Raw genomic sequence first — 25,965 nt, 5'->3', positions numbered from 1 at the left:
TTTTTTCTTTTTCAGTAGCATATGAAATTATGTTGTCTTATAGATGGTATCTTTGACTTGGTGAAATACGATATTTATAAAAATATGCCCCTATGCTACACATAATAAGATGCATCATTTGTTTTTCTTCTTCTTACTCTGTTGAGCCACAGTAGGGATTCTAGACTTTGGACCACTAATAAACGTAGATGAATTTAAATTTAATGTTTTGAATGGGTGATCCCTTTGGGAACCACATTAGTTGAGAGTTCTATAAGTTGTTATAAGCCCATAGCAATATGGTTGTACTGCTAACAGTCCTCATGAAAAACCTGAAGCGTGGGGTAAAATGAGAAACTGGGTTCTTCTCAAAAAAGGAAAATTCTGTTTTTTAAAATAATAAATTCACATAGAATCAAGAATCTGTGAGAAAACCTTTCCAGAATATTTCACAGATTATATTGGCACTTTCGAAAAAATTAATGAGATTTAGCTAAGTTGGAAGGTGGGCACAAACTGCTATTTTCATTCTTTTTCTTGGGGAGGAGAGCTGGGTAGGGAGTGATGGAATAAAGGCCATCAAAGTTATTGACATGTTTCAGTAAAATGAATCAGTATTATTAGGTTGCTTTAGGATTTAAGAAAACCTAAGTATTAATTTTTCGTAAGATCCTGCATTTTTGTAGTCCTCTTTAAAAAACTTTGTAGCCACATGCAAAAAATGAAAAGATTTGCTTATGAATACCCAAATGGGTATAAATGTTGAGAAGAATAAACTAAAGTTTTAGGGAAGAAAATGTTCTTTTAACTGGCTCAAGTGAGAGAAGTATCAGCTGAGAAGTTACCTGCTTTTTAGATGTTTTACCCATGTGTAGAAATTTTGCTACTGACACATTTGCAAAAGTTGAGATTGAAAACGAGGAAGTATCTTGATCACAGACATGTCATTTAATGCCTAACTACTAACTATTCTGTTACAAAAACCTTTGGGTTAATGACAATGAGATTACTTCATATGAAGTGAACTTTATATTATGATTTCATTTGACAGTACACTCACATACACCTAAAAACATATAAACTATAGTATCTAAATGATTTCATATAATATCACATAAAAGATACTCATAGCATATAAATGTGAAGATATACATATTTAAGTAATGACTATAGTGCTGATTCTGATACCAGTGATCTCAATAACCTAGTATAATCCAGAATGCAAAAACAGTGAAATCATGATCTCTCTCAGGTTTGAACTTAGCAGTTCCCTGTTGTTTGGGCTTTGCCTAACGCCTGCAGTGAGTTGAGTTCTCAACTGCAGAGGCCCATGGGTCACCAAAGGCATGGAGCACTCAGGGATTCATCCTCATTGGTCAGCTGGCCTTGGTGTGGAGGAGAGGCCAGTGGTCTTATTTCTGTCTGAGCTTGACTGTGAATAGACCAGGGCAGTGATGATTCTCCACACCTTGTGCTTACAGAGTGATGGAGTGTAATGTTTTTATTTTATTTTTAAAAATATTTATTTATTTGGCTGTGTCGGGTCTTAGTTGCGGCACACGGGCCCTCTAGTTGTGGCGCACGGGCTCTAGAGCATGTGGGCTCAGTAGTTGTGGTGTGTGGGCCTAGTTGCCCCACGGCCTGTGGGATCTTAGTTCCCCGACCAAGGATCAAACCCGCGTCCCCTGCACTGGAAGGTGGGTTCTTAACCACTGGACCACCAGGGACGTCCCTAGTGTAATGTTTTTAGAACCTAAGAAGTTTTAAAAGGGCTATAGACAAGGTAGATTGTTAGGATGACCAATGGGGATGCAGTTAGAAGCCATGACAAAGAAGGAGAGGGTAAAGAAATCCCAAGTAGTTTTGTCTTTAGGAGGAGGCCTGATGAGATTTAACTCTCCAGGTATCTGAAGTATTGTTTTATGGGATTGAGATTACGTTTAGTCTGTATGACTCTTAGGAATAGAATTCAGATTTCTGCTTATTAAAAGGGAAAACCCATTCTCAATTAAGATTCCTAAAAAATGGAATTTGCTGCGTTTTCAGAAGGTGAACTCTGTATTACTTGAAATATTCTGGCCACTTGCTAGAGATTTTGATCAGCAGTTCAAGCCTTAAGTAGGGAATTGGACTGAATGACCTTTAAGATGCTTGCCACCCCTAAGGGAATTTTGATTCTGTGATCTTGGCTGTCAACTAAAAACAGTTACAAAGATTTTATCAAATGTTCTCCCTGTTTGTTTATTTTTAGATGCATAGAGTTTCGTATTAAACTGTCACTGATGTCTTGTAATCATATAAATAAATATAATACTTGTATAGACTGCTTATTATTTTATATTATATAAAATTCTGTGATTATTTTGTTGTTGTCATGGAAGTATAATAGTAGCTTTATTATGACTAAAGCTAGAGGACTATTTTTAGCCAAATTATAGTCATCTTTGTTGATATATATTTAATTAAATACCCATCAATTGGATAAAATTTATGGAACTTGGCTGTCTCTTTTCCCTCTTCACTTTTAAGCATTGTGCTGAAATTAAGACTCAGCTAATTTGGCCTAAAGTAAGTACGAATGAGATGTGCTTCAAGGATCTTGAATGTGATTATTCTTTTCGCCCTTTTATTTATTTTATCGCATTCTTTCTAGGTCATTATTCCTCTGACTGATCCATAGTACATCTACATCGAAATCAATGGGGTGTATAATTGAGGGGTAAGGAAGGGAGAGCTGGTCAGCCTGTGAAAGAAAGCAGGTTCCAGAGGTCCTGGAAATCTACATTTTCAAAAGGCCCCAGAGATTCTAGTGTAACTCTCATTTGAGGCTTACAGCTGGAAGGATTTTAGAGATTGTCCACTAACAGCTCTTTCTAGAATCTGCAAGCATAGGCCTAAATGACACCATTGCTACTGCTCTAGAAGGAAGCATGGAAATCATCATGTTCCTTTTCTTTTACATTGCATTCGAGGCAGTTATTAACATGCACAGTTAAGTGACTTACCCAAGGCCTTGTGGGTTGGATCCCATATCTCCACTGAGCTTCAGTTGGTTTCCACAGGGTAGGTTGAAGAGAAGAGTTTTTAAAAATACCGCTTGAAAGCTGAAATGGATCATTGACCAGCCTCTAGATTCCTGTGATGCTTTTTTTGAGTTGCTATTTTGAATATCATGCGTGTGCTCTCACCACAGACCTTTTAATGTGTCACACTGAATTGGAAACCAATTCAGTAGAGATTAATTGGGGCCAAATATTTTCTGGGTGTGATTTTTATGCCTGGTTTGAGGTTTTCTCCCCAGTCCACCAGATTATTTCCTCCTTCTGCGTTTTGGTTTTTTTTCTTTTTCCTTCTTGTATATTCAGTATATGTCTAGTTCCTCCTCTCTTTTCTACGAGAATGTCATCTTGCTGCCCCAAACCTTTCTTTCTTCTTCTTATCAGATCTTCACTTTGTTCTAGCAACACATTACCTAACAGACCTGACCTCATATCTGTGACCAGGAAATTTTTAATCAAATATTTTGACACTGTTTTACTCTTCTAAAAGTGAAGGTGATCACTTGGTAAGTATGAGGCTTAAGGTATGGACTTCAGGCCATGTGCACATGGGGATTATTTCATAGGTGATGTCAGAGGGAAGAGAAGTCACAAAACACAATGGTTTCTCAAAGGCAGTGATGGAGATAAAGAGTTGAAAAATACTCACAACTTCTGATGCTCACAGTTTAATGTGATAGGGATGTCTGGACTGGAAGGGTGTTAATATGAATGTTTTGCCTTGAAGGGTTTTAGGAGTTGCTCGTGTTTGTATGTTGTGTATATCTGGTTTTGGTTATGTTGTTAAACCACTGATGGCAGTATAAGTGAAATTACTGTTTTGATTTTTTTTTTTTTTTTTCATTGAACATATTGGTAATTTTGCATTTTCCTTTTCTTACCTATCCCGGTATGGCCTAGTCTTGGATATTCCTGACTGGCTGGTAGTTCTCTGGATGGAGTGACTTTAAAATTTATCATTCTCTTGAAAAGCTTCCTTTTTTTTTTTTTTTTTTTTTAAGCTAGGGAAAGACAGCAGTTAATCAGCTAGGAGATCTTTCTGGTTACGTATTCCCCAAGCTTAGACCCTCCATTTTCATTTGTCTCAGTCCCCTTTGTAAGTGGAGGGTTGATACTTGAAAGTGAAATTGTAGCCTGCTTAGTAAAAATTTTTGTTTCTGTTGAACCAGCGTGCCAGGACAAGAAAGCATCTATGCCATAAAGCAGTTGTCTGCCCCTCAAACAGTAACTGTGTCAGCTCATTTTTATAGCCGAGAAAATAACTGGCCAGGGTGATCCAACCTTCCTGCAGTTACTTGGAGGTGTTTACTGACTGCCTTTGATCAGACTTCAAATGGGAGAGCCTAACCTATTTGTAGTTGTTGTTTACTGTCAGTCTCAGCCTGCCCTTTGTTTTTCACATACAAACAAAAAAGAGTAAAAGCAACAAGCTGTGTAAACGTGGCTGGTCTATAGGAACTCTCACTTACTCTCTTGGTCTCCTCTACATGGTTTAGGTAAGGCAGAGATTCGAACTGTAAACTGAGGTAGTCATCTCAAAGCCCATTATTAGGTCCGAACCACTGGACAATTTAGAGAATTTTTATTAGCAATCAAAACATTTTTGTAAAATTAAATTAATTTCAGAAGATTGCTGGTCTTCTGTTGAGAAGCAGCTTCCAACCTGACATTGTGTGATTGTGAGTGAGTGAAAAGAATAACCTTATAGTTGGAGGAAAAATGGCATCAGGTAGATAAACTGTGATTTGTGTTCTGTGGAACATTTGGATTATTTTTTTTCCATTTCCATAATAACTGTTGGTTTTCTTTAGCAGTTCTGTGCCGTGGATCCCAGACATTTTTCTCTTGCCTTTGTTTTCTTGAGGTGCATGAGTTAAGAGAACCAAGGTAGTAAATAAACCATGTTGGGATGTTGTCAATAAAATGCCTTTAGAATGTTGTCAGAGGCTTTCCTTTACGGGAAGCATGCTCATGGTGGGAGGGCAGGGAGCAGAAGAGCCAGCCTTGAGGGCAATTAAAAGGTATCCTCTGTGGTTGGCTTTGTAAACCTCATCAGAGCAATGGATAATTGAACTCCCCCAATATATTGTGTAATGATATGTTGGTAAAGCTATACCTTATTATTTCTGTAATTCAGCTTTCAGGTGGGTGATGTTTTAATAGTCTTTCATTTCTGACAGATGAATAATGTAAAACAGATCTTGAGAGGAGTGCAATCACATATTGTTGTTGGGTTAATAATTTCAGTACTATTTTCAAACTTGCCCCTCTACAGCATGACCTTGGAGTTGTAAAGAGGAGCACACATTATTTTATTTAGGAAGTGCACATTTGCCCCTGAGTTCTTCACAGAGTTGTTAGGAAAATATCTATTTGCTGTCCTATCTTTTGTTTGCTGTTCTTTCCTTCCCGGGAGAAAACAGGCTTGTGGGGCAGCCAAATGGGGTGGGAGTTGAGGTCTGGAGAAGAAGAGTAGACAGGGTTTTATTCTTTCCTGTTCCCTTTCATAACCCTTTCTGACCGCAAAGAAAGCTGGTGAGAGAATGAAGGCAACCCTTTTAAAATACTCAGTGCCACAGTGAATAAGTTCTGCCCCAATCCTGCTAGCACGTTGCTTAGTTGCTGTCTCTGCCATTGCCTTTTAATGAATAATTTTTCTTTCTGATTTTTTTCTCTACAAAATTAATAGACTTATTTCTTAAAAATATCAGTTTGTTTTATCTCAGGACATTTAAAATGAAATTAAAATACTCTGCTCTAATAAATTTCTACCCTCAACAAGACTCTCTTGGAGGGTTCCACTGAAGTTATGCTCACCCATTCTGACTCAGTTTGTTGGGCAACTTCCTCTTGAATTTGTTATTAGCTAATACCAGTAGTTGGCAAAATGGTCCTCATTACCCTGTATAAGAAAGTGTGAGGGGCTCTCTGATGCCCTTGATGGGCATAGAGAAAGCATGCTAGGAAAGATTTGCTTTAAAAGGCTTTGAAGTGAATGCCCTTTTGATGACTTTATTTTAATTTTGCTGCTAGTATTTGCAGGGACTTTTTTTGGTAAAATATCAGAAGCTCATTCTCAGTATTACTGAGTTGTGTTTGTGTCATTCCTCAGAGCTTTGAAGTTTATAAGGTCCTAGTTTAAGTATAAATAAGCAAATCCATGGATTATCTGACATTAAAAATCAAACAAAGACAGACTGAGTCTTAGTGTTCATTTAGATAAGTTTAACTGGAAGGGTGACACTGAATGTTTTTCATTTTGTGGACTGGTTAAGTTATGGTCCAGATTTGAAGAGGGTGATAAATTTAACATGAAGAGCAGGGCCCTGAGACCTCGGGAGGTCCAGCTTCAACATCAGGCTGTATCTGTGAACTCACTGTCTTGTGTTTTGTTTTTTCCAAAGATGAACTTTTGGAACCATTTTTCATAGGCCTCCTACCTAATTGTTTAATCACTTCTATTGCTAGACTAGACTCTTACCAAATGCTCATGCTGCTTGAGATGTCTGGACTATGTGCCTGACTCCATGCCGAGACACACAGTGTCTGTCGCAGAAACCTCAGGCCCAAAGCAGGACACAAAGCTGGGTTTCCCCCTCCGCCCCGCACTCTATGCACCTGTGCATTACTCATTCTGCATGCCATTCTCTCCATAATTAAGAGCAGAAATGCTTGTTCTCTTCAATGTCATTGTGTCCTTGGCATCCTGTGCCAGGTCTGGCAGCTAGACCGGGTTCAGCAAAGGTTTGTTGAACTGAACAAAGCAACAACCAAGAGCTCTAAAATCAGGAGTCGAAGGCTCTATCACTGGCCTCTCTCATGGTACCTAATATCTTTGACAGTCTTAGAGCTTGTATTCCTGTAGGCCTGAATTTAAATCAAGTTCTTTTTAAAACTGCGTTAGGCATCATGCCTGTTGTGAATGGATTCACTTCCTTTACCATTCACTGTCAGTCACTGGAAGTGTTAAATATGCTCCTTCTACCCACCCCGTGGATGATTTTTATTGTCCAGCTCCAGAGCTCTTGGCCGCTAATAAAACAATTGCTGCTTATTTATGTAGTAGTTTGTTAGTAACGTTTCTGTTGTCGAATCTTCTGTGTGGCTTTTAATACCTTACAGCATCTTGTACAATAAATGTTTATTGAATTGAATGCAATAAAATATTAACTAATATAAGAAAAGCACTCTATAATCACTCAGTAAGTATACAGATTTTATTAACATTTAAGCCTAAAAACAACTTGATAACATGGGTAGATATCTCAATTTTTTTGAAATTAAGGAAAATTGGGATTGATGAAGTTTAGTCTTATGTGAGAATTAAACTCTTGCTCTACTCCTGATGCCCTTATAACAGCTAAGTAGCAGAACAAGTTCGAAGAGGAATATTTGGAAAGAAACGACTTGCATTTCAAAAATGGTATAACATATTTAACTAAAGTAGCACCTTCTTGTGTTTTTAAATGGTTAAATGATAAGATGGTGGTGACCCATTATTTATGAGTTCTATCGGCAGCTCACTTTTGGTTCTTGGTAGTGGTTTACTTCAGGAAGACTTCAACAGGAATATTTTAGTCATCATTGGGCAATTTGTTGTTACGGTCACTTGCTACTTTTAAGGACAATAGCTGAGCCAGACTAGAAATTCTTGTAATAAAGCCAATGTCAGAGAGATGTAGACGATTGGCTTTCAGAAAACAAGGGCTGATCCTTTGATTTAGAGCTGTCCAGACATTTAGAAAGTTAGGCATACCCAATTTTCTAAGGTTTCCTAGAAATTAGGAAAAGATAACAGGTGGTTTTGGGAGAGGTAGAGGGCTAGTATTAGATATGGGAAAGTAGACAACTATGGGAAAGCAGCCGTCTTTTCCTTTTTTAAAAATTTGTTCCTTGTTTTTAAATCATAATTCATATATCTCGAATGCAATATATATATATATATATATATATATATATTTTTTTTTTTTTGCGGTACGCGGGCCTCTCACTGTTGTGGCCTCTCCCGTTGCGGAGCACAGGCTCTGGACGCGCAGGCTCAGCGGCCATGGCTCACGGGCCTAGCCGCTCCGCGGCATGTGGGATCTTCCCGGACCGGGGCACGAACCCGTGTCCCCTGCATTGGCAGGCGGACTCTCAACCCCTGCGTCACCAGGGAAGCCCGCATTGTATTTTTAAAAGGAGAATATTATTTTGAAGGTACAAGATGGAAACACATTTTTAGAGGGAAAAATTGTGAAGGACAAAACAACTGACTTGCTCATTTGAGAAAGTATATAACTCTTCATTTGTCTCTCTGATAAATGCTTAGTCTCTATTAACCTCTTTGTTCATACAGTATTTTTCTTCGTGGCACAATGTTGGAGTTGTTTTTTAAATACCATTATTTGACACGGTACTGTGCTGGACCCTATATGCATTATTACAACTTCCAGTCCTCAGAACAACCCTTGAAATTAGCTCTTGTCATCCCTTTTTGTAGGTCAGAAAAGTGCTGATCAGTCAGAGAGAGTTTAAGTAACTAGCCCAAGGTCATGCTAGAAAGTGGTGGAGCTCACATTCAAGCCCAGGCCTCGCTAGCTCCAAAACTTTTGTTCTTTGCACTGCTCAGATTCTGCTCTTCCCAGTTTGTTTCCTCTCTGGCAGGATGCCTTTGGGAAGAAGTAGTTACAGTTTGGAGAGACCAATATATCTGAGCCAGAGAAACGTGCCATCTATACCTGGCTCTATGTGGAAATTACACCGTGAGAGAAAATGACTTTGCAGCAGCATTTTAAGAAACAACAAAACTTACTGCTGAAGGAAACCACATTGGGCTGAAAACTAGAAAAACTGACTTCTAGACCCTGTTGTTCCATCACCTGCCAGCTTCTCAGTTTGCTTCTGGGCCTCAGTTTCTTTAGTTGTAAAATAGTGAGCCCTCTACTAACTCCTAAGGGCCTTCTAACAGCTCATTTCTGTAATTACTAATGTGTCCATAGGATGATAATCATTTAAAATCTTGCTAAATTTAGACAGTGCCTGAAGTGCATCCTTGTGTGTGTTTGTTTATATATCTGTTCCCCGTAATTAGACTGTGAGTGCTTTGAGGACAGAGAGTGCACTTTACTGGCTTTTTGCATAGCACAGTGTCTAGAAATAGCATCCTCCCAGAAATTAATGTATGAGGAATGAAGATGTGCTCTAGGAAGTTTATGTTCAGTTGCTTTTTGGTAGTTTATTAGTAACCCCAGTTTTACTATCTTATAGTTCTTTGGTTATGTGCTCATCATTTCTTTAAAAAAATATTTTTATTGAGGTGAAATACACATAACATTAACTATTAACATTATTAATTAGATAAAATTAACTATCTTAATTCATTGGCAATTTAGTATATTTACGGTGTTACGCAATCCCTACTTCTTTCTAGTTCTAAAACATTTTCATCACCCCAAAAGGAAACCCTGCATCTATTAAGCAGTTGCTTCCCAAATCCCTCCCATCCCTCAGCCCTTGGAAACCACAAATCTGAGTTTCATTTCTGTTGATTTATTTATTCTGGATATTTCATATACATGGAATCACACAATATGTGACCTTTTGTGTCTGGCTTCTCTCACTTAGCGTAACGTTTTCAACCTTGTAGCATGTATCAGTACGTCATTTCTTTTTATGGCTGAGTAATATTGCCTGTGTGTATTATGTCACATTGTATTTACCCATTCATCCCCTAATAGACATTTTGGCTGTTTGCATCTTTTGGCTATTGTGAATAGTGATGCTGTGAACGTGTGTGTACATGTATTTGTTTGCATCCCAGTTTTCAATCCTTCTGGGTATATTATACCTAGGAGTGATATTGGTGGGTCATAATGGTACTTTCCTGATTAACTTTTTGAGGAAGAGCCAAACTGTTTTCCACAACAGCTGTATCATTTTACATCACTACCAGCAATTGTACAAGGGTTCCAGTTTTTCCACATCCTCACCAACACTTATTTTCCATTTTTCTGAGAATAGGCATTGTAGGGGGTGTGAAGTGGTACCTCATTGTGGTTTTGATTTGTGTTTCCCTAATGACTAACGATGTTGTGAGCATCTTCTCATATGTTTGTTGGCTGTTTGTATGTCTTCTTTGGTAAGATGTCTATTTAAACCATTTACCCGTTTTAAAAATTAGGTTGTTTGTCTTTTTGTTGAGTCGTGACAATTATCAATATATATATATTTGGGATACTAGTTCCTTATCAGTTACCGAGTTTGTAAATATTTTTTCCCTATTTTATAGGTTGTCTTTTCACTTTGTTAATAATGTCCTTTGCACAAAAGTTTTTAATTTTTATGAAGTCCACTCTATTTTTTTTCTTTTGTTGCTTGTGGTTTTGGTGTCACGTTTAAGAATCCATTGACAGATGCCCATGAAATATATACCCATGTTTTCTTCTAAGGGTTTTATGGTTTTAGCTTTTATATTTAGATCTATGATGAGTTAATTTTTGTATATGATGTCAGGTAGGGGTCCAAGTTGATTCTTTTTGTCTGTTTGGGGCCTCTTGCAATTTCATATGAATTTGAGGGTTGGCTTTTCCACTTCTGCCAAAAAGACCGTTGGAATTTTGGTAGAGATTACATTGACTCAGTAGATCGCTTTGAGCGGTATTGCCATCTTAACAATATTAAGTCTTCCATTCCGTGTCTTTGTTTAGGTGTTCTTAAGTTCCATTTATTTAGGTCTTCTTTAATTTCTTTCAGCAGTGTTTTGTAATTTAAGTGCATAAATCTTTCACCCCCTTGATTAAATTTTTTCCTAGGTATTTTATTCTTTTGGATACTGTCATAAATAGAATTGTGTTCTTAATTTCCTTTTCAGATTGTTCATTGCTGGTGCATAGAAACACAATTGACTTATGCATTGCTCTTGTACCCTGTAAATTCACTGAATTCGTTTTTTAGCTCTAATAGTTTTTTGTGTATGGAATCTTTGGGATTTTCTATATATAGGATTATGTCTTCTGCAAATATAATTTTACTTCTTCCTTTCCAATTTGGATGCCTTTTCTGTTTCTTTTTCTTTTTTTGCCCCGTTGTTCTAGCTAAGACTTCTGGTACAATGTCGATACTGGTGGTGAAAGTAGGCATCCTTGTCTTGTTCCTCATGTTAGAGGGAAAGCTTTCAGTTTCTTAACCATTGAGTGTCATGTTTGCTGTGTATGCTTATTGTCTTTTAACCTACTAAGTCAGAGGTTATCACCTGAGAACTCGTTAGAAATGCTAGCTCTTAAGACCCACCCCCAGTCTTCTGATTCTGAAACTATGGGAAGTGGAGTTCAGCAATCTGGATTTTCAGAAACCCTCTGGATGATTTTGATGCACACTAAAGTTTAAGAACCACTGCACTAGAGTTTAAGCTTAGGTTAGAACCTGTGCTTTATTTTATTACCTTTGTATTCCTTTTAGTTCTCTTGTGGGATTAATTAGTGTTGAATAGCTTTAAAAAAATCAGTGTTCCCCAAAGTGCCTACATAATCTCTTCGCTCGTCTACATGTCTTGAATCACTGTGAATAACTGGAGATTCATTATTAGACATTCATAAGGTTCACCAGAAGACCTCACATTTTGTATTCAGTCTTAGACCCTTGGCAAACAGCGCAAGTGTACTTTTTTTTTTTTTTAATTTATTTATTTTTGGCTGCGTTGGGTCTTCATTGCTGTGTGCGGGCTCCTCATTGTGGTGGCTTCTCTTGTTGTAGAGCATGGGCTTCAGTAGTTGTGGCATGTGAGCTCAGGTGGCTCACGGGCTCTAGAGTGCAGGCTCAGTAGTTGTGGCGCACGGGCTTAGTTCCTCCGCAGCATGTGGGATCTTCCCGGACCAGGGCTCCAACCTGTGTCCCCTGCATTGGCAGGCGGATTCTTAACCACTGCGCCACCAGGGAAGCCCGCAGTGTACTTTTATTTAGACCGTTTGTTTTGATAAGTGCTTTCACCATAATTATCTGGTTACCTATTAGCTGTGGCCTTATCCATATGACTACTTCAACGAGCAAGAAATTATCTTTTGGCTATTTAGAAAGACTCAGGTGTCTTTTTATTTTTTTAAATAGGGTTCATTGGATTTTATCATATCAGTGTTTTGCCCTTGCTTTATTTTTCTCATTAGCTTTCCTTTATCTTGCTGTGTTGTGATCTCAGTCCTCTTACATCCTTCCCCCCCCGCCACCCTTTTCATCCTCTTTGAACAAAATAATATTTGTTAATAAGCTAAGAATGTGATTTATTGCTACTAATGGCTGTTGTTGAAAGTAGCCATTTGGACACACAAGTACCAGTTTATGGACAATTACAATCATAACATTCTACTTATTCACTACTTGTTTACCTACTGGCAAATATTCAGTTTATAAAAAATACCATTTCAAAATGTCAAAATTGTGGTGTAATTAATTATTTATACCTAATCTATTTCTGAGACTAATTTAAATGATAATATATACTCTGGATTCCCATTTTCCACCACTTTCAGATGTCTGAACCTCATTTGTACATTCTCCTCGAGTCAATCTAGTTAACTCTTCTCCCAGGATGGGTGAATATTCTGAATATAGTATCAGAGCAAGGGGTATCTACACGTGTGGGCTCTGGGGGGGATCCCTGGTAGCAGGGAAGAAGCACAGAGTGAAGCAGAATGGTCGTACAGCCATGGCAGGGGCTTAGAAGCTCTCCATGAGTTATGTGTCCCTAGAAATACAACATTGCTGGACTCTCCTTCAGTCTCTTTGATGTGAGAATAAGGATTGTTGTAGGATCATTGCATGAATTACTGTTGGTTGAATAATTAAGCCGCTCTCCAACCTTTCTTGTTCACAGTTTGCTGTAAGTAAATGAAAAATCAATTCATTAACAAATGCTAGCAGACTTTTAAGATGTTAGACCATGTACTTGCATATTGTGGTTAAATTTTTTAATGACTATAAACTGATCATAGTTCTTGTTTGTGTCTCACATCTTGTTCAATGAAAAAAAAAGGGAGTGTTCATTGCAGCACTATTTACAGTAGCCAGGAGATGGGAGCAACCTAAGTGTCCATCGACAGATGAATGGATAAAGAAGATGTGGCACGTATATACAATGGAATATTACTCAGCCATAAAAAGAAACGAAATTGAGTTATTTGTAGTGAGGTGGATGGACCTAGAGTCTGTCATACAGAGTGAAGTAAGTCAGAAAGAGAAAAACAAATACCATATGCTAACACATATATATGGAATCTAGAAAAAAAAGGGTTCACATGAACCTAGGGGCAGGACAGAGATAAAGACGCAGAGTTAGAGAATGGACTTGAGGACACGGGGAGGGGGAAGGGGAGGGGTAAGCTGGGACGAAGTGAGAGAGTGGCATGGACTTATATACACTACCAAATATAAAATAGCTAGTGGGAAGCAGCAGCATAGCACAGGGAGATCAGCTTGGTGCTTTGTGACCACCTAGGGGTGGGATAGGGAGGGTGGGAGGGAGATGAGAGGGAGGGGATATGGGGATATATGTATGCGTATAGCTGACTCACTTTGTTATACAGCAGAAACTAACACACCATTGTAAAGCAATTATACTCCAATAAAGATGTTAAAAAAAGAAAAAAGAAAAAAAGGGGGGGTGGTTCTTGACTGTTGAAGTCACAGCCTGAAATTGATCAAATTTCCCAAGGCATTTTTTTCATAGAATTACTTGGGTTTTAGCAAACATTCTAGTTCCAGTTCTAGAAATTGTACGTGTGACATCTTTCATCTGTCTGTGGAAGAGTTCATGTGGTCTCTAGCTGAGCTTCTTATTTAGTTTCTCAAAAAAAAAAAAATCTGAAGTAGTTTGGAAGTGTATGTTTGTGTTCAAATTATTTAATCTATGTGTATGTATATTTGCGTAGACCTACCTTTATGTAAGAAGAGTGTTTAATAAAGAAGTTTCCAGATATCTTAAGAGATTTAAAAAGTTTTTTTTCCAAAAAGTTTAATAGATGGATGGTTTCCCAATACAGTCAGAAAGGAAGTTAGTGTGGGGAGATTGTGTGCCTTTTTTACCCCTCACATATCCGGTGTTGGTGGTTTGAACAAGAAGAGAACCATTTTCCACATATTCTCAGGGCTATATCCTTTCAGTCTTCTGTGTCACGAGATTATCGATTAAAAATCAAAAGGAATCTAGTAGTCCTAAAAGTTTAGGAAGAGAAGTTTGTGTTTTAATTAGGGAAGAATTATAATAGTATCAGGAGGTTCTCAAACACAAACTGTTGAGCAGAGGCATAAACTCACTGATTGGGAGATAAGTATTTAGGGAGACAATAACTTTTCTCATACCACCATTGTGAAAGGGATTTTATTTTCCTGGCTTTTAAACTCCTGAATGCCTGTGTATGCAATGGTTTATTTCAGAAAGGAGAGAAACCTTAGGGTTCTAGGGCAGAGCTGAGTTTCAGAAACCATTACTGTATATTTCGCAAGGCTTTTTGAAAGGGTTTTGATGACAGTGACAAGAGAAAGGGGGAACAAGCATGTTAAAGTCATTTGGCTACTTTTGAAACCAAGGCCAGGAAGAAAACATTTTCTGGCTGTAAATCATTTACTTGTCCTGCATTCTTTAAAGCATTTTATACAAATGGCTTTAACAGTTTTAGGGGTCATGCCTGGGGTTAAGAGACTGTTTGCCTGGTATACATTTTGGTGATTAAAAAGTAATACTTTATTGAAGTGGTAGCATTTCTGTTCACACTCTGCACTGTGAAATATTTGCTATTTATCTGATGAGGAAGGTTTGCCTCATAAGTCAGTATTGTACAAAGAGTATGCGTGTTGACTGTGTTACAGGGACATGTACTGTTAAAAAATAGTGCTTAAAATGTAACTGTAATGAAAGAACAGGAAAAAACAAAAAACTATAAATAAAAAAAGAGAAAAATTGTAAAGATTGCTAACATTTTGATGAGTGATTATTATGCCATGCACTGCCCTAAATGCTTTTACATGTAGTCTTTAAACACAAACCTATGAGGTAGGGATTGTTATTCTTACTGACAAGTGAGGCATAGAAAGGCTAAGTGAATTGTCCAGCGTCACACAACCAGTGTGAATAGTGAGGTGGGAAATGAAACCAGGCAGAGGCCACGCTCTTAATGCCTGCTTATAGAGCTGAGTGCATTGACCCTTGGATTTCAAAGATAGTACTCAGGCTAAGAGTGAAATAGTTGTCTATGATTTTTAAGTGAATCAATTCAAATAGAAATATTTAGTAAACACCTAAATGTCTCAATGGCTGTGGCAAAAATGCTAAAGCTGATGAGAAAGATGGATTTGGAAGGTGAATTTGGAAAGTGCCTTCAGTGATTGTTGGATGTATTAGTTGGAATCGTACTTAAAAATACAGTGGGATCGTGGAATTATCCATTCTTATGGCATTGTCATCCTTTTCTTTAACTGATTCTTTAACTGATTACCAGTGTGTTACTATGTGAGAGACTACTGTGGTATTTTGTATGTGTTCAGAGATTATCAGATAGTTTAGTACTTTGGCATATTGTCCATGAAGTTGCAGCAACTCTAGTCGTGTGGAATGTTACATGAATATTCAGATCTTTTCTCTGCTTCTCCTATATGCTTTTCCTATACTTGTAGACCTTTGGATGGGCACCCCAGCATCTCTGTCCCTCCACACTTTTCCTGAGAAGTAGTTGTAACATTGGATTGTACTGTGAGGTGAAAGATGCATTGTGCTTATGTGTAAGCGCAGCACTGGGTGGCAGGGTCTGTCTTCTTTTGCCAAGAAAAGTGTTGTATTTTTCTTGGTTTTTGTTACAGCAGAGCAATTTTCATTGCCGGCAGCACAACACACATCAGGAGAAAGCAAATAAACAACACAGGGCACTTGGAGCCAGGAAGTCGCATCTCAAGACTAGAAACACAGCTTTGGATTGACATTTGGGACCTGGGTTGCTAAATAGGGGAGCCACCTGTCAAACTGAAAACCAGTGACCTGTGGTCCTTATACTTCCAGGGAAACCATTTAGTCGTAGGATCTTTGGAAGGGTGTCAGAAGTTGATTTTGATGTTATGACAATCAGTTTCCTTGTAATTAAATATTAACTCAAACTGTGTCTTAGGTAACTGAGCTTTGCCTTGCCTTTCATTGTTTCCTTAGACATGCGATTAACATTTGTTGAATTTAATATTTTGAAACTAACCTTGTTAATTGAATGCTTTACTTTGAAATAATCCAAGTAAATTTGGTATGAGTATTCCTAATAGTGTCTAGTTTTAAATGTTTTTACCCCCTGCCTTATAAGAGACTTGTCAAATTCAGTTGGTTTGGAGTATTTTAAAGGTTTCTTCTATGTCAAATTAATGGCATGTTACAGTAACTTATTGAAAATAATAATCGAAATGAAAATTATAAACCCAAAGTCTATAGGAGCTTTTTAAACCAGAGGAGATAAACGCATTAAAAATTTATTTACTTAAGCATATATTGATAATACATTCTTTTAAAGGGAAAAAAGGAAACTTTTTGCCCTACTTTGTTAGACTACTTTTAACTGAGCAGCCTTAATTTATGGAACTTGAGGCTTTGGGAATCATTAAATATTTATAAAGATGCTCATAGGGACTTCCCTGGTGGCGCAGGGGTTGAGAATCTGCCTGCCAGTGCCAGGGACACAGGTTCGATCCTTGGTCAGGGAAGATCCCACATGCCGTGGAGCAACTAAGCCCCTGCTGTGCTTGTGCCTGTACAACTAACGAGCCTGTGCTCTAGAGCTCGTGAGCCACAACTACTGAGCCCGAGCGCCACAACCTCTGAAACCTGTGCACCCTAGAGTCTGCGTGCCGCAACTACTGAGCCTGCGTGCCGCAACTACTGAGCCCGCATGCTGCAACTCCTGAAGCCCGTGTGCCGCAACTCCTGAAGCCCGTGTGCCTAGAGCCCGTGCTCCGCAACAAGAGAAGCCACTGCAATGAGATACCTGCGCACCACAACGAAGAATAGCCCCGCTCGCCGCAGCTAGAGAAAGCCTGCGCACAGCAACGAAGACCCAGCGCAGCCAAAAAACAATATTAAAAAAAAAAAAGAGGCTCATAGCTGTTCTCCTACCCCCACCCCCTTAACTTATGCAGCTGGAGAATTCCTTTTCATTTGTGATTTCACGTCTAAGGCACGAGGTACCAATTACTGAAGAGAAAATAGTCAGTGATTCTCTTCAGTTTTGATATTATTTTAAAATACCAATGATTAGTTTGAATAATGTATATTTCTTCAGTTGTTAATATCTTACTCTTGCCTCTTTTAGGGCCTGCTGAAGTTCCCATGATGTCACCCAATGGATCCATTCCTCCCATCCATGTGCCTCCAGGTTATATTTCACAGGTAAACCATTTAATAGACTTCTCTACTCACTATGGGCACTGTCATTATTCCAAAACAAAATATGGCCTCAAAACCTTATTCCAGGATTAATTTAGTTAGGATAATGCTAGAGTTGTGGGGTTTTCTTGTTTTCCTGTTTTAGTTTTTGATTTTTGTTTGTGTGGCACCACATGGTCCTTCCTGAATCTTGCTGCTTGATGTGCCAGAAAGTCAGCGGGAGGGAAACACAGCAGGGTTACCAGGCTGCCCTCCTCTGAGGTGGGTTTCACACTTGACCATTTGATGGTGGTTCCTTCATTGAGTCTACTGCCTTTAGAGACTTCCTTCTATCTGTACCACAGTTTGCTAGAAAAAAAAAACTTGTAGACTTAATTAGTAAAACATATCAAAGGAGACATATAGTTAACATAAATAGGGTCTGCCTTCTGTTATAGGAGTCCCATTTTTCTGTAATGTGGCATGACTTGGGCTTGATAAATTACTGAATATGATGTGAGAACTTCGCTGTTTGTACTTAATTTCTCTGAAATTGGATTATTTCTTAAGTAAAAAAAAAAAAAAAGCAATAGCTGTTTAAAAAAGTAGTAGCAGGCCGCCTGTCTGGCTGGCAGGGAAGGAAAAGAACTTGCATGTTGGTGAAGGAGGCTGGATGGGACGACAGTGAAATCTAGAGTAAAGAGCAAGCTGGTCCAGGGTGTCCTGCGGGCTGTAAAATGCAGTTTAATCAGTGCCATTTTTTTTGTTGTTGTTGTTCAAATGATTTTAATTATTGGAATGCACAATTTTTTTAATATGCAAATAAAAAGTTTTAAAACCTGAAAAAAAAAACAGTAGTAGCAGGGGGGCTTCCCTGGTGGTGCGGTGGTTGAGAGTCTGCCTGCCGATGCAGGGGACACGGGTTCGTGTCTCGGTCCGGGAAGATCCCACATGCCGCGGAGTGGCTGGGCCCGTGAGCCATGGCCGCTGAGTCTGCGCGTCCAGAGCCTGTGCTCCGCAACAGGAGGGGCCACAGCAGTGTGAGGCCCGCGTACCTAAAAAAAAAAAAAAAAAACAAAAAACCAAAATAAAACAAAAAAAACGTAGTAGCAGGACTTCCCTGGCGGTCCAGTGGGTAGGACTCGGCGCTTTCACTGCAGAGGTTGCGGGTTCAATCCCTGGTCAGGGAACTAAGATCCCACAGCCTCTCAGTTCGCCCCCGCCCCCAAAAAAAGTAGTAGCAGCAATTTCAGAGGTGTGTTGGAAAGATTAAAAAAAAAAGTTAAAGGATAAAGTTGTACTCCTATTCCTGGATAAGGTTTAAAGTCTTCAGGGTGCCTGAAACATGGGCATCTGTATATACTTTTGTTTTTTGTCCTCAGTTCCTAAAACAACTTGAACTCTCCCTGCACTACTTCCTCCCCAAATACCTAACTAACCAACTGTTTTTCTCTCTTTCTGCCACTATTGTACTTTTTTTCTGATTATAATGGCATCTTATATTCGTTGGAAAAAATCTGAGAAGGCAGAAGAGTAGAAAAAAAGAAAATATTTGTAATTTTACTACCCACAGAAGACGATAATCTTTGTGTTAACATTTTTTGGATTATAGTCTTCCAGATATTTTTTTCTTTCTCTCTCTGTCTGCTTTTAAAATGGTTTAAAAATCTGTAATTTTCATTTTCAGTGATTTTGCTGGGGTGAAAAAATTGGCAGCTACATAGGAAAATTGCTGAAGTGCAGGCAGGAATCAAAGAAGATTTATCCTTCTCTGATGTAAAAACTTATCCATTTCTTCACTGTCTAAGGCATAGTGCAGCCACTATAATTTCATTTTTTCCATCGTTCTTTTATGTGAGCCAATTTGACATCTTTGTTTTTTGGAGGAGCCAGAATGTTGGCCCATCTTCCCCCTGTTGCAAGTAAATGGCTTGTTTTACACAAGTCTTTGTAAATAAGGATCACTGAAGGAGAAAAGGGTGCAGAGCAAGCCCTTCCAGCCAGGACACACGATGGTGGATCACATTCACGTCACCGGTCAATAAACAGAAAAGAACAAGGAATGTAGAATTCCATTATGTCTCCCACTCATTTATTTGAGGAAGTGTTTCATTCCCTTGAACCAGAGTACAGTTCTCACCATTGTGATGGCTGAAATAACACCTCCTTTTATGCTAAATGCCCATTTAGGAATACCAGTTAAAAATTGAACATTCTAGTGGAGAGAAGCTGTAATGTGCTTTTTATTGCTAGTGGTGTTGCTGTGATTGTATTAACTGCCAAACATTTATTAGGATTCCTAGGAAAAATAGAAACTTTTAGATCGTGGTGTATTTCTGATTCTGAAAAACTTCTATAGAAAATCTAAGTAGAAAGAGGAAAAACAGAACTGTAAACTTACTTTCATAAAGCTGATAATGGAAGCATAGTGAAACACTTTCTGAACTCAGAATTATGGCAGAAAGTGCTAGAAGATAATTGAAGAATAGTAAAAATGGAATAAGTTGGACTCCAAATTGAAAAAGAACAAGAAGCAGTCTGTAAGGCACGTATTCAACTCTTTTTAGACTGAGCTGTCTGCTCAGAAGATGGGCCCAGAGTTAAATAACCTTCAGTGGTAGCATTAAAACTTGAATGATATTTGACAGTGAAGTGTCTTAAGTAAAAGTGATTATTATAATGAAGAAAATTGAGAACCTGAAGAGGTACAACATCTTCTTTAAGGCTGACCGTATACACACTTGAAAGGAATGAAGAAGGTTGGAACCAAGTATAAAATGTCTTAGGAGACTTATGAAGGAGCAAAATACATTTTTGTTATGCAGTTGTGGGAAGAAATAATCACTTAAAAAAAAATCCCCCTCCTGGCTAGACATATGTGAGAATGCCCAATACTAGTCTGTCCCTATGCAATACAGTTTACACCTTAACCCCACAGTCCTTTTCCTCAAATACATGTGGCTTCCTTGTTCAGATCTAGAGTTGGGTGTACATTGTGTAGCGGTACAGTTAAAGGTCTCTGTTGTAGTATATGGATTCTTAATATTCAACCCTGTCCTCCTTTTGAGAGTCACCTTTTCCTATTGCCCCACATTGCTACACCTTAAACCTCTGTCCGCTGGCTTTTTCTCAACTTCATACTTTTGTGCCCATTATTTCTCTCTTCTTGGAGAACTCTAGAGCCCTTCTTTGTCTGACAGTTCAATAATTCTTCTATGCAAATACCTCTCCTCAATGTGACCACTTTAGAACCTCTAACACAGAGATGGTTGTTTTTGTTTTGTTTTTGTTTTTGTTTTTTTCCAGCATCTTTGGTACTTTGTCCCCATCTCTGTCATGAAACACAATGCATTTTATAACCATCCCCAAGAATCTTAGTGCTTCATTGGGATTATATCTGAGAATTTAGAATACTGCCTGGTACATAGTAGGTACTTGATAAGTGCTTTTAAATGTAAGTGATTGGCCAACCTGAAATAAAGTAAATACAGGATAGATTCGTAGGTTTGGTTCAAAGATTTGCAGGTTCAAGTAGAGCAGTAATATGCCTGATAGCTGGAAAATTAGCAAGATCAGAGTGATGTATACCTGCAAGGAATGAAATACTCTGAATGTGGATTTAAGAGAGAGAAGTGCCAAGATAGTTCAGTAGAGGAAGGAATAGTCTCTTCAACAAATAGTGCAGGGACAACTGGGTATCCAGATGCAACAGAATGAAGTTGGACCTCTACCTCACACCATATACAAAAATTAACTCAAAATGGATCATAGATGTAAGAACTAAAACTGTATAACTCTAGGAGTAAAATTTTGTAACCTCGGATTAGGCAATGGAATCTTAGATATGACACCAAAAGCACAAGCAGGAAAAGAAGAAAACAGATAAATTTGACTTCATCCAGATTACAACTTTTTGCGCTTCCAAGGTACCATCGACAAAATGAAAAGAGAACTCATAGATTGGGAGAAAATGTACGCAAATCATATATTTTAGAAGGGACTTGTATCTAGAATATATAAGGAAATCTTAACAGCTCAAGAATAAAAAGACAAACAACCCAGTTTAAATATGGGCAAAGGATCAGAATAGACATTCTCCAGAAACAATGTACAAATGGCCAAATAGTACATGAAAAGATGGTGAACATCACTTAACCATCAGGGAAATGAAATCAAAACCACAGCGCAGTATACTTCACACACACTAGGATGGCTTTAGTCAAAGAGACAAGTAGGAACAAGTGTTGGCAAGGATGTGGAACAGTTGGAACCCTCATACGCTGCCTGTGGTAATGTAAAATGGTACAGCTGCTTTGGAAGATAGTCTGGCATTTCCTCAAATGGTTAAATAGAGAGTCATTTACCATGTGACTCTGCTATTCCACTACTAGGTAAATACCCAAGAGGAGAGAAAACATATGTTTATACACAAAAAAAGCTTGTACATGAATATTCATAGCAGCACTATTCATAATAACCCCAATGTGGAAACAACCCAAATGTCCATCAGCCTATGAATGGATAAACATGTTGTGATATATCCATAAAATGGACCATTATTCAGCCATAAGAAGGAATGAAGTACTTATACATGCTAAAAAGTGGATGAACCTTGAAAATATTGTGCTAAGTGAAAGAAGCCAGACACAAAAGCCATATACAGTGTCATTCCATTTATATATCATGTTCAGAACAGGCAAATGCATAGACACTGATAATGTATTAGTTGTTGCCGGGGGCTGGGGGAGAGAGTATTAGGGAGTTGCTGCTAGTGGTATGGTATTCTTTTGGGGGTGATGACAGTGTTCTGGAAATAAATAGTGGTAATGGTCACTCAACTCTGAATATACTAAGAACCAACTGAATCAGACACTTTAAAAGAATGGATTTTGCGGTATGTAAATTACACCTCAATAAAGCTATTACAAAAGAGGAGGGAGGGAAAGATAGTGACTAGTCCTAACTATTAATCAGCAAACAGTGGCACAGCTGGGAAAAATGGCCCAGCCTGTCTCGGTGCCTGTGTTGATGGTGGTAATAACTACTGCGTATGCTGTGCACTCTGCTAAATGCTTTATTTACGTGTCTGGTTTTCACCATCCTAACTTTACATACGAGGAAGCTAAGGCCCTGAGTTGAACCAGGATTGCAACCCAGGCATTTCTGAACTCACTGACCTTTTTCCCACTATGATGTGATCTCTAAGTCAGTGACAGAGCCTACTTTGATGGATATACAGTTGACCCTTGAAGAACATGAGTTGAAACTGCGCAGGTCCACTTATACGTGGATTTTTTTCAGTACTAACTACTCAGTACTACACGATGCGTGGTTGGTTGAGTCCATGGATGAGGAGCTACAGATAAGGAGAGCTGATTATAAGTTATTTGTGGACTTTTGACTGTGAGGCGGGTCGGTGCCCCTGACGCCCACCTTGTTCAAGGATTAACTGTATTTACTTCATGTTACATTGCTTTTTGACAGTGTGAGTGTGGATGTGTGGTGTGTCTACTTGTGCATCTCTAATACTAAAATCCTAGCTACTCATACATGAGATGGTACATTATTGTAAGAAAATTGAAGAGAGAGGCAAGTAAATGATTAAAGGCATTACAGTCACTCTAAACCGAGTCAGTGGGGAATTTCTTGGTTGTAGCATTCATTCCATACTTCAGTAGCTATAAGTGCTTGAAAGATAAATTGATAAACTTGATCAAGTTGACAAAATACCAATGTTAGTAATGAGCAGATGATCTTATAGAAAGACAAACGTGGAGTTGAGACAGCTCTGCTGTGACTCACTGTCAACAGCACAGCCTGTGTTTTCTTAGTTTGGGAAGGACTGACCCTGTGGGCTTTAGAGATAGTGTAGACTAGGGCAGGAGAACAGTGGAACCTTCTCTGAGATAGTAAGCTTTTCTTTGTTGTAGTGTGAGTGTGTGTTTTGTGCTTTACTTTTTGGTGGGAGGCTGGGGGAGGTTTGAGGAAAATGCGATCTGACATTTTCAACTTGAGAGAAAATACAGGCTAAGTTTTTGTGGGGTTTTTTTTCCCCCCACCTGTGAGAAAGTGGATTTAGGTGAGAGGGAATTTAATTTAGCCTTATCCACTTATCACCATTATTTCCATTATGTAGAAGCATCTATTAGTGTCATTAGGGTTGAAGCTGTGGGAAAAGAGGGCAAGCTAGGAAGAACATGGACATCACTTGAAAAGGCTTTTGCCTTCGTATTCCACCATGGCTACTTCCGTGTAGCTTTTACAAACTCTTGCCACATAGGTGAATGCCTACCTGATGTGGCAGAGGGAAGAATTAAGAGAAATGCTATGTAAGGTGTGTACGCCACAGTGGGCATTCACTACGTGGTAGCTATTAGAATGAAGAGGCCTGTTAGAACAATTTCAGTGAAAGTTTGGCAGAATTTGCCTCCTCAATACACATTGAGATCATGCCATATGAAGCAAATTTTTCCTTTCATTGTATACTTCCCTGGTTTTTCTTAAATTTTTTTAACCTCATCATTAACTTTTGAAGAATTTATATATAAAAATTTCTTAAGCAGATGCCTTGAGTTTTATGTTCCATGCTTCCATAGTAATTTATGAAACATTTTCAAAAGTTACAGGGAAAGGTTTCATGTAGACCCCCAGATTTAAAAAGCATATGAAGAGACAAAGTGAAACATCCAAGTTAATGTTCCATCATTTGAGAAACCATTCTTCTTTTTCCAGGTTAATTGATGTAACCTAAAAACTTCAGAGTCAAAATAAGTGTTTCTGTTGTTATAGCAGAAGTACACACTTTAACCCATTCCGTTGTTTTGGGATTAGTTAATGGGTAAATACCTGTTGAAATTATATATATTCCATTTCTCTTGACCGGGGAGAGACAAAAAATCTATTTAAAAACATGTTTAAATTTTGGTTTGGTTGATCATTCTCCAGTGAGGCTTGTTTTAAGAGTTGGCCAGAAATCAGAGCCCTGTGGAGAAACAATGGGACCTGTTAGGTGGAAGCCGTGGAATGCTTTTCTACACTTTGTTCAACCAGGTCGGCTGAGCTATGAGCATTAGCTTCAACTGCTTCCCTTTGGTAATTACAACCTGGTGTTAAACTAATGCTGTGCTTCAACCTTCAACGTTGTAGAAATGATGAGCAGGAAGGAACATGGGGCATTGCCCTGTGCCTGGGTAGACCAAGAATCAGACCCATTTGGCGGCCAATAATAAGAAAATTGGAATCTCTTTCAAAACTCTAAATCCTCTGGAAAAATTGACTTTTCTATAGGAAGTTAGGAAGATGTTTCACAGTGAACAGTGTGTGTGCACACAGTGTGTGCATGGGTGTTGGGAGCTTCTGTGGAAAAGAGCAGAGGACTTACGTACCCATTCTGTTTTAGTTTGTATCATCATCAGATTTACAATAACTTTATTTTCATTTTATGGCTTATTTTGTCTGAGGAGCGATTACAGACAAGGTTGGCGATGGTAAATTAAAGAGATGTACCCTCCCCTCAAAGCATTGTGCAAGTTTTCTCTTTCTGAGTCCTCTGTCTCCCTGTTCTGCATTTTCTCTTGGATTTCTTTCCTTTGTTTCTACGATCCTGGCATTGTGACCTAATAGAACACAGGATTAGCAGGATGAAATATGTGTCCTGTTCAACACTGTATCTCTAGTTCCTTGAAAGGTGTCAAGCACATACTAGGCATTTATTAAAATTTGGCTGACTTTTGGAGTCATTTTTATCTTGTGGAGGGAGGAGGGCAAAGGAAAGTGTTTGAGGATCTCTGAGGTTCTTTTCTAATCTAAAATTAGAGGATTCTCCTATACTGTTCATACTGCTCCTTAAGAAGGAGACCAAGAGAGAATATAAGTAAGTTTCCATAAGCAATCATTACCAAAACAGTGGGGCACACTTTTTTGGGATTTAGCATTCTATTGAGTAGAATGCTATTCTTCACTTCTACAGAAAAATGATAGTTGATTTGATAGTTGATTTTCATAGTAATAATATTGAGAAGATGTCACATCTAGAAATGACTTCTGAATCATTGATAAGGATTAAATTATGCACATTACATTATATGATTTTATCACACAATTATTGTAGTCTGTCTTTCTAAATTAGTAACCCACTTTTGTCATATGTAACAACTTTTCTTAGAAAATCACATTTGCCCAACCTTTGAGCACAAAACTGAACCAAAGTTAAGTGGTTATATTCCTACACACTCTTTGAAACTCATCAGGTTTACAAACTTGGACTTACAGTTGTTTTGCTTTGTAATAAATATCTGATTATCAACAGCACAGATTCTTAATCCTTTCTCGTGCCATGGAACCCACTGCCAAACTGATGGCATTTTTAAGTGTAAAATATAAAATTCATAGACACAATCTAGAACAGCCTGCCTGTGTTTCCATGGATGTATATGTGTCTGAGAAGCTGGACTGAAAAGATGTTATTGGCTGTGTCTTCTGTGCTGGTCAATGGAGAGGTGCTGGAGGAACAGCAACAGTTATTCCCGTTGATTCCTGCTGTTAATAGCTTTATTAATATCTTTT

General features: G+C 38.3%; 1 protein-coding gene across 6 annotated transcripts in view; it reads left to right on the top strand.

Moving 5' to 3' along the window:
• FNDC3B (fibronectin type III domain containing 3B) overlaps positions 1-25,965 on the top strand; it is a 358,288-nt gene that overhangs the window by 171,490 nt on the left and 160,833 nt on the right. For all 6 annotated transcript variants that reach the window (XM_060011135.1, XM_060011133.1, XM_060011137.2 and 3 more), the window contains exon 4: positions 17,348-17,424. In XM_060011135.1, the coding sequence (XP_059867118.1) occupies positions 17,348-17,424 (77 nt within the window). The remainder of the gene's footprint in view (positions 1-17,347; positions 17,425-25,965) is intronic.

This window comes from Delphinus delphis, chromosome 4 (assembly GCF_949987515.2).
Source record: "Delphinus delphis chromosome 4, mDelDel1.2, whole genome shotgun sequence".
In the NCBI taxonomy this organism is placed as follows: domain Eukaryota; kingdom Metazoa; phylum Chordata; class Mammalia; order Artiodactyla; family Delphinidae; genus Delphinus; species Delphinus delphis.
Note: the sequence above shows the minus strand (reverse complement) of the source record. Positions and strands in the feature narration are given on the sequence as shown.